General features: G+C 44.6%; 2 protein-coding genes across 2 annotated transcripts in view; one reads left to right on the top strand and one right to left on the bottom strand.

The window, feature by feature from the left end:
* The window catches only part of SCAR (wiskott-Aldrich syndrome protein family member 3 SCAR), a 174,190-nt gene that overhangs the window by 150,120 nt on the left and 14,059 nt on the right, over positions 1–10,011 (bottom strand). The window lies entirely within an intron of this gene.
* Positions 7,700–8,485, top strand: LOC108359111 (uncharacterized). Its single transcript, XM_017610789.1, has one exon. It carries the CDS (start codon positions 7,700–7,702, stop codon positions 8,483–8,485), a length of 786 nt encoding a protein of 261 aa, XP_017466278.1.

Below are 10,011 nucleotides of genomic sequence, written 5' to 3'. Positions count from 1 at the left end.
TCTAAGCAAAAGAATGTGTCCATGGACATAAAAACAGGTATGGCCCAAATCGAGGAGAGCTTAAATATATTAAGCTACCTCCGAGAGCAGCGCCGGAAGGGGCCTACCCTTTCCGAGCTGCGGAAGGCTGGCCCTGGCTCGCAAAAGAGAGGTCGAACTCGATCCGACTCCCCTACAGGCGAGCCGGAAAAGAAGAAAAATACTACTGCTAATAATAATAATAGTAGTAAAAACATTATTATTAATAATCCTAATAATAATGGCAATAATAACAACAATGCACAGAAAACCGTACCAGACAATCAATGGAAAACGGTTGGAAAAAGCAGAAAGCCCAAGCCAGGGCCAGCGCCAGGTGAACCCTTGGTCAATAAGGGCGAGGCGACCAGCCGCAAAAAAAAGAAGAGGGTGAGAAAAAAGAAGAGTCTCGCCAAATTAATAATTAAGCCAGCTGAAGGCAAAACCTATGCAGAGGTGCTGGGAACGATACGCGGTAAGCTCCAACCCGAGAAGACGGAGACCGTAATTCGATCTGTTCGGAAAACCCGCGAAGGCGGCGTGCTCATCGAAATGGAGCGCTGTGGCAACCACACAGCATTTAAGGAAAATGTGTGCACTGCCATTGGCCAGCTTGGAGACGCCCGTATTCTCACTAGACGTTTACGTCTAGAAGTTCTGGGCATGAAATACCTAACCACGGCCCCAGAAGTGGAGAACGCTATACGCGGGGAATTAGGAGACAAAATGAATGGCCAACTTCGCGTCTCTCTCCTCGCTGTAAACTCGCGAGAACAAAGAATGGCAGTGGTGGAAATAGACGAACTGCCAGGCCGGACTCTTATTGAAAAGGGGAAGCTGCGAGTAGGTTGGATTATCTGCCGCGTCCGAGAGCGCGCGGATGTCCAAAGGTGTTTCCGCTGTCTGGGGTATGGCCACAAAATGGCGGCATGCAAAGGCCCAGACAGAAGCAGTTCATGCTGGAAATGTGGTCAGCAGGGCCACAAAGCCTCTGCATGTAAAGAAATCCCAAGCTGCTACCTGTCCTCGGCAGGAGATGGACACAAAAATGCCAATCACCTGCCCGGGTCGCGAGCGTGCAAGGCCTTCAGCAATGCCCTTGCTGAGGCTAAGACAAAGCTTGGGAGAATATGATTAAATTTATACAAGGCAATATGAACAGGAGTAGGGTAGCTGATGACCTGCTGGACCAATTGGTTCTTGAACAAAGAGCAGACGCTGTCATCATCAGTGAACCCTATAGAACAAAAGAAACCTGGCATGTTGACCAATCAGGCTCGGCCGCGATATGGATTGCTAACCCCAACCATCGCGCAGAGAGCAGCGGGGTAGGACGCTGCTACGTCTGGGTTAAAATGGCGCAAATCACTGTGGTGAGCTGCTACCTGTCTCNGAAAGTGTCGCGAATCACTCTGGTGAGCTGCTACCTGTCTCCAAACGACACAGTCCTTGTCTTCAGGGAAAAGCTCGAAGACCTTGAAGACGAATTGCGCGATATAACCGGCCACATAATTGTTGCTGGAGATTTCAACGCAAGAGGCGTGGAATGGGGTATGCCCCAAACAAACACCAGGGGAAGACTGGTCCTTGAAATGGCAGCCCGCATTGGCCTGACCATCCTCAACACCGGAACGACCCCTACATATCGAAGGCCGGGTTTTGGATACTCTATCCCCGACATANCTTTCAACGCAAGAGGCTGGGAAGACTGGTCCTTGAAATGGCAGCCCGCATTGACCTGACCATCCTCAACACCGGAACGACCCCAACATATCGAAGGCCGGGGTTTGGTTACTCTATCCCTGACATAACCCTGGTCTCAGAAAGCCTTCTTCGAAGGGCTGACGGATGGAGAGTGATGGGAACTACATCATCTTCCATGTCACTGACACAACGCGAGGGCAAACACGTAGTATCCCTCGCAGGAGACCAGGATGGAACCCGCCTAGGGTCGATGTTCGAATGGGGAGACTCCCATCGCGTGCTCGTGGCAGACCTGAGGCGCTGACCAGAGCAGCAGCCTACAAAAGCGCTAAGAAAGCACTTGGGGCCGAGGTACAGAAGAGTAAACGGAACTGCTGGAAAGCGCTATGTGAGGAAGTCCATCGTAATCCCTGGGGCCAGGGATACAAAATAGTGATGAAAAAGTTCCATACATCATCACAGGCGATGGATGAGGCCCGAGTTAAGAATATAGTGGATGCGCTATTTCCCACACACCCACTAAGAGCCGACACAGTGTTCGTCGAGGAGCAAGCCGAGGCACCACTGTTTTCGACAGACGAGCTGAAGCTAGCCCTGCGAAGCATGAAAGCCGGCAAGGCTCCAGGCCCAGATGGCATACCAGCGGAGGCAATCAGGTTAGCAGCGGAAACGAGCCCTGATCTTCTGCTTAACATGTACAATGGAAGAAGGCGAGACTGGTGCTTATACCCAAGGGCAAAGGGGACCCAAACTCTCCTTCATCCTTTCGGCCACTCTGCATGCTAGACACAGCAGGCAAAATGATGGAGAGTCTGCTCAAAATACGCTTGACGTTAGCCATAGAAAGCGAGGGAGGCCTTTCACCCCGACAACATGGCTTCAGGAAGAGACACTCAACTATAGGAGCAATTGGCGAAGTAGTCGAGGCGGTACATAAGGCCGAAGAAGCCTGACACCAGGCGCGGCCAATAGTGCTGCTAGTCACACTGGACGTCAAGAACGCCTTCAACTCGGCAAGATGGGACGACATGCTGGAGGCCTTGGAACGGTCATTCAAGGTTCCACAATGCTATATAACCGGCGGAGCGGCACAAGGATCTGTACTTGGCACGGAATTTTCTTTCGGAATTTTGTCCTTTGTTTTTTGTGAACAGTTTGCTTATTGAGTTGTGCGGTCTGTGAACATATATAATGTCTTCATTATTTATTGATATTCATAAATACTGCTTTTATAAATTCGATATATATAGGTTAAATAAATGACAAGTGTCATTATAGAATTTACAAGGTATTATACCTGAACCTCGTTGAATAATCCAACAAGTTTTTTGACAAGAATTTGATCTACACACACATAAAAACCGTTTTCACTTATCATGAATCACAAAATTTAGTTAGAAAAATTTCAAAGGTTATATTTCATGTAACACCACGAGTGCTTTGATCGCCCATGATTGGGTGATGGCTGACGGAAAGGAGTAAGGGGACACACAGTCTATTGATACTATATAAAGAGTGAGCAAGAAGGGAGCGGAGTTCCAAAGTTTTTCATGTATAAGTAAACTTAAGAATTATCTGAAAAAATCTTGTTTTTCTTACATACAAATTCTTATGCCTAGTGATTTTAGCTAAGAAATGAGTAAAATTCACATACATAAATAAGTTAAAAATGTGATTTCTAACTGATATTTGTTGAGCTAAAAGTTTCATGTGCCACTAATTTTTCTTAATATATGGGGTATTCACAACGGTGTCGGTAAGTGTCGTATTGTTGTATCTCGTGAGCTTTAAACGCCTAAATAAAAATGCTACGGGGGTTCGCAAAGTACCATCGAAGTCATATTATGAATTTTCGCAGTGTTAAAAAAAAGTTGGTTGTGGGTTCAAGTTCTCTAAACTTTTTGTTAAGCTTCTAATGTTCACGATATACAACAGTACGGCACTCACAACACTGTTGTGAATCCTTCAATAATTTTAAAATAATACTACTTTGATTTACGATTATTTCAATCCTAATTCAAACTATTTTGAAACTGGGATTAAATTTATCGTAATCGTAGACGCACTTAATTACACATGTAATTTCATCGCCCAGCTCAAATTTAGATAAAGGTTTTGACTCGCAAATGCACACACTTATGTACTTAAGACCTGCAAATGTTAAACTATAAAACATAGCGACATGTGTCCACTCATGCAAGTGCCAGTTCATATTATGTCGCTCATACATGTTTCACAATAACATATGAAGACACTGTCGAATAATTGAAAACAAATCATGCATCAAATCTATGCATGTCAACACAAGCAACACACGCGACATAATCAGCATTAGGTTCGTTCGCGTAGCTGTTAATTGTTCATGTTTAACCAAAACTTACAAGTTTTTGCGTTCGCGTACGCAAAAAACTTGCAAAGTAGGGGAAATTGAGAGAGCAAAGTGACATTTCATTTTGAGGGGAAGCTGCTGGTTTCTGTTGGAAAAATTTTTGCCAACAGCAATTTGCCAACAGGAAAACAGCTGATCAAAAACAGCTGGTTGGCATTTACGCAAATCACAAAATTGAATTTGATGATTTGGAAGTTAAAAATTACAAAATGCGACTAATTAAACTTGTAAGAAGTAAGTAGTTATTTGTTTTATCAATAAACTGTGCCAGGATACCACTTTGTAATGAGTTTTCGAACGTTTTAAATTTTACACTTTTGAATGTAAACAAAAATTATATCAGCTGTTCGTCGAACTTGCAAGTTTCTGCAAATTTTCTGTTCGCGTACTATTTTGGATATTTCTCTCTTGTGAGCGAACAGATGACATTTCGCCGGAATTTGGCAGTTGGTTGGTTTCTGTTGGAGATTTTAAACGAACGCACCTATTATAACACGATTGAGGGAAATAGAGATTGCGCCAATCGCGGTACCGCTAATCCGCTCTTTGTGATTTTGACAGAATCAGCTGTGTGCGTGACGTCATCTTGGTGCAATTGTTGCAAAGTGTAATAGTGAAAACAAAAGGAAAGCGTGCGATATAAGTTTTTTTTCGTTTCCTACGGACGCAAATCTGGCGGAAAAATGGAAGCAGTTCTGCCGGCGAGAAGATGCATTAAACACCAAATCGAGCTATATGTGCATGAAGCATTTTACTAGTGAAGATATTGAAAATAATATTTTTAGTGCTGGTATGAGGTAATGCACCAGTGGATAAGGTCGCCAGGCGCTAATTCAAGCGGCATCTTACCGCGCTGTTACGTACCTAATACAAAACAGTGGCCAACTTATTATACATTTAAAAGTTCAGCTATAAATTATGTTTTAGTTACATAGAATATTTGTTTCCAAAGAGGCCACACCCATGGTACAAAAGTCATCAAATAAAAGCTGTGGAGTCAACAGCTGTGGAGTTTATGATGGTTGGCTACCGTCCACAAATATAAATATGCACTCTGCATGGCTTTCTACAATGGCGAGTCCAAAAATTCTTTTTGCTGTACACCTTCCTTTTGGTCTACATGAAATTGCAAACACTGTTAATACATCCATTTTTTCATGTGCTAAAAATCGTACTTACCTAAAGGGCTACATGTCCAAAGTTATTGCTGCTGTTCCTAATTAATCAATCTTTGTATATTTATTGATTCCTGCACCATATGTTGCCTAGTTGGCAACACTACGTTGTATTCATTTTCTTATGTTACTTTGTTTAGTATTCATTTTCTTATGTAACCTTACTTAGCAACTTCTAAGCTTTGTTCGCTTTGTAATTTATGCAAATCATGTATGTACATTAGGGTGGTCCAAAAATGTATGGGAGAAAAGTAAAATCGGAAATTTAATGCTCTCACCACCTAGGATTGTTCTATACCGAAAAAAAATATACCCCTGTTTTTTTTATTTTAAAATCAAAATATATTTAGAGGTCGCTGAAAGCGCTCAAAGTTTCCCATGTATTTTGTATGGGGAAAAAAAGATTTTTCGTAGAAATGGCATAGAATCCATGGAAATTAAAATTTTTCAATCTGAAAATTCTGCTTCTCTTCAGAAGACTTCAGAGAATAATGCCCAATTGTTTATTTAAACGTTTTTTAATTTAAACTATTTTTTCTTTTTTTCTTTTGTATATTTCTGTTTGTATATTTGATTTTTTTTTGGGATATTTCGGAGACCCTTAAAAAACAGTTAAAATTAAAAAATCGACTGACGAGCCTGCTGCGCAGTGTCACGATCTGTAAAATAGTTGAACCACGTTGCTGGAAACTTTCACCACGGGACAGGTGTTTGCCAGGAATTGGTTCTTGCGCGGGACAATCTTATTCGTACATCACGACGAGTGGTTGCGCATTACGCTTACGTGAATTTCTGTCACTACATCGTTTAGCGCCTCGCCTTTTCTGTTGTATTAGCGTGGTCGTGTGCGAAAACCACTATAATGGCTGAAAGTTGGAAGGAATTGGTACAATTTCACGGGCGTACCAAGGCGGCGATTACACGTGTCCTTGGCTTTGCGCAAAATCCTCCACCGGATCAGGAACAGTATGATATACTTACACGAACTGATCGCTTAAAGGAGGCGTGGGATGAATTCGTTGCAGCCACAAACGCCATGTATCAATTCCGTGAAAGTCCCGAATATTCTAATCCAGACGAAGACTATGGAGTTTACGATGGAAAAGTTTTGACTGCACGTAACCTGCTTCGCTCGCTTCAGGATTCCTTTACGATTCCAACTCAACAACCCAGCTTGGATGACACCATATCTCGACTAGCTGAACAACAGTCTAAATTTTTTCATAAATTTTCTACAACTTCGATTCCAGCACAACATGCAAAAAACGATTTGCCTAAAATTACCATCCCACCTTTCACCGGCCTGTACAAAGACTGGCCGCCATTCAAGGACTTATTCACCAGTGCAATTGCATCGAAACATACCCAAAAGTGTCACCATCTCAAATCATTGCTAAGGGATGACGCAAATTATCAAACACATTCCGGTAACTGAGGCGTCTTACGCAACGGCGTGGAACAGAGTAAGCGAACGTTTTGATCGCCCACGCCATATTGTCGCCTCATTTATTGAGAACTTTATGGCACTCCCCTTGTCATCAGGGGAAAATTCTACAATTCTTCGTAAAATATCAGACGCAGCAAACGAGGTTATCAGGGGTCTACATGCCATATCCCATGACGATCGCGACTGCTGGCTTATCTACCTTCTCCTAGCCAAGCTAGACTCAGAGTCCCGACGAAAGTGGATTGAATCTAGTGAAAATCTCAAAGTACCTACCATAACGGAATTTTGTAAATTCCTTGATTGCGAAGAATTAGAATTGGCCCAACATAGGACGCAACCCGCACGCCTTCGCAACTCTGAAACTCGGGGTCCTAGTTTCAACTAACGGGGGTCTCATGAAGTGTCCAACATTCTTATCCTTGAGCACAGATGACCGGCGAGCGATGGCCAAGGGTAAATTGCTGTGCTTCAATTGTCTAAAGACAGGGCACTCGACATCAACATGCAGTTCTAAATTCAATTGTAAGGTATGTAATCGACGCCACCACACACTTCTACATGGCCCACCGTCGGCCGCAGGTACAGCGTCTCGAGCAGGTCAAGAAAGCTCTTCTGGTTCAAGCAGGATCGACAATGGTACGCCATGGTCCCTACATCGCACGCTCATTGACATCGACACCAGCTGACACCTACACAAGTCAGCTATCACCGCTTCGTAAGGGATCGACAGCCTTGCTGCCCACAGCCATAGTTAACGTTCAAACCGCCCACGGTGGTTTTTTGAAATGTCGAGTACTTCTGGACACCGCATCAGAACTATCGTACATCACCGAGCGCTGTGTCCGGAGGCTTTGCAATCCGCGCTCTGCTGGTCGCATTGCTGTAGATCCCACATTCCAGACACCTGGATCGGTCGACATTCTTTTCGGTGCAACCTATGTCTGAAAGGTGTTCACCTGTAACAAAATGTTGGACTCAAAGGGAGATCCTGTTGCAGTTTCCTCAATTTTTGGATGGGTGGTCAGTTCAGCAATTGACGGGGTGGGTTCAGCGGATTCCACCCAAGCTCTGCACGCCATAGTCGATGTTGATAACTTTCTACAAAATTTCTGGGAAATCGAGGAACCCTGTCAAACTCAACTCATGGATTCCGACGACATAACCTTAGAAGAGCACTTCCAACGCACGCATACGCGTCATACCGACGGTAAATACATTGTAGAGCTACCATTTAAGATGGAAGCACCGCGGTTTGCGGAAGCATTATCGGGCGCCGTTTCGCGTTTTCACGCCGTCGAGCTTCGTCTACAGAAAAACGAATCTCTTGGTGAAAAACTTCGGGTGGTGTTCGACGGATCGTTTGCAGACAGCAGAGGAGTTGTTATTAACAGCGTTGTGCATATCGGTCCTAGCATTCAGCGCAATTTGTTTTCCGTATGCTTGCGATTCAGGATGCACCGATATGTGTTCCGACAGATATGGGTCGCCGAACATCATCGAAACTACCAAAGGATCGTGTGGAGGGAGAGTCTTGCTGATCCCATAAGACACTTCCAGTTATGCACGGTTACGTATGGTACGGCTTGCGCACCATATCTATCTGTCAGGGTACTACAACAATTAGCAGAGGACTATAAGCATCAATTCCCACGCGCAAGATCAATCGTACGCGATGACTTTTACGTCGACGATATTCTCACGGGTGCCGACTCCAAACAGGAACTCATTGAAAAGCTCATGAGGAGCTTGTGAAAATGCTTGCTGGTGCTGGACTGGAACTCCGAAAGTGGGTATCCAACTGCCGTCGCATATGCAAAGACGATGACACGCAACACACGCTGGGTAAAGACGCCACAAAGGTTCTCGGATTGCTATGGAGGGCGAATGACGATATACTCACATACCAAACTCGCGCGCCTAATATGCGCACTTCCAGCAAGAGGCAGGTACTTTCCGACACATCCCGTATCTTCGATCCTTTAGGATTACTGTCACCAGTGACGGTGCAATTCAAATTCTATTCCAGGAGTTGTGGTTACACAAGCTAGGTTTGGATGATCCTTTGCTAATGCATCTAGCAGAGCGCTGGCTGAAGTACCAAGCTGATATTCACAATATCACAAGCCTGGCGCTACCTCGTTTCCTTAACTCTACGAGGCACTTCGAGCTCCACGGGTTCCTGGATGCCTCAATAAAGGCGTACGCTGGCGCTGTGTACTGCCGCTTCAAGAATCCAGATAACACGTTCACTATATCATTGATGGCCGCCAAGACACGAGTGGCACCTCTGAAGCAGATCTCGCTGCCTCGGTTGGAGTTGTGCGGCGCTCTATTGTTGACACGGCTAATGAAGACAATTCTAAACGTGCTGCCGCATAAATCTATAACAACATACGCCTGGTGCGACTCAACCGTTGTATTGGCTTGGCTGTCTCATCCCTCGGTAAGGTTGAAAACGTTTGTAGCAAATCGAACTGCTGAGATTTTGGAAACTTTTCCACGCAGCGTTCGGAGCCACGTCGAGTCGAGGGAAAATCCAGCTGATTGCGCGTCAAGGGGATTGGCAGCCTCTGCAATTGTGGATTTCAATCTCTGGTGGAAGGGGCCTCCTTGGTGTGGCGATGAAGAGCGCACTCGTAAGCTGGTGTTTCAAACCAATCATCAAGAACTACACCAGATCCCGGAGGCCAATGCTGAGATGAAGAGCAGTGTACTAAGCTTAGTGGCTACGGAATCTCCACTCAGCAGTTCATTTGACACATTGATGCAACGTTCATCATCATGGCAGCGGCTCTTTCGAGTTACAGCCTATGTTCTACACTTTATTCACAATGCTCGGAAGACGTCACGCAGGCCTGACGTTAAAACACTTTCGTACGATGAAATCAAGGAGGCGCGCATCCTTTGGCTACAACAGGTTCAAAGCTGTTTCCAGGAAGACATTCAGCAATTAAAACGAAATGATGAGATGAGTTCTCATTCAAAGCTTTTGCAGTTAGCTCCGTTCGTTGACGAGTTCGGCCTACTACGGGTAGGTGGGCGGATTCGAAATTCAGAATTGCCAACGGAAACTCATCACCCGGTTATCCTCCCAAAGGAACATCGTGCAACGGAACACATACTTATCGACGAGCACATTCGTAATTTACATCCAGGAGTCTCAGCGTTGTTTGTGATAGTGCGGCACAGGTATTGGATTTTGGGAGCAAGAAACCTGATTCGAAAGATTACGCACAATTGCATCAAATGTTTTCGACAGAAGCGCACCTCTACACAGC

This window comes from Rhagoletis zephyria, unplaced genomic scaffold (genome assembly GCF_001687245.7).
Source record: "Rhagoletis zephyria isolate East Lansing unplaced genomic scaffold, Rhagoletis_zephyria_1.1 Rzeph_scaffold_00340, whole genome shotgun sequence".
NCBI lineage: Eukaryota > Metazoa > Arthropoda > Insecta > Diptera > Tephritidae > Rhagoletis > Rhagoletis zephyria.
Note: the sequence above shows the minus strand (reverse complement) of the source record. Positions and strands in the feature narration are given on the sequence as shown.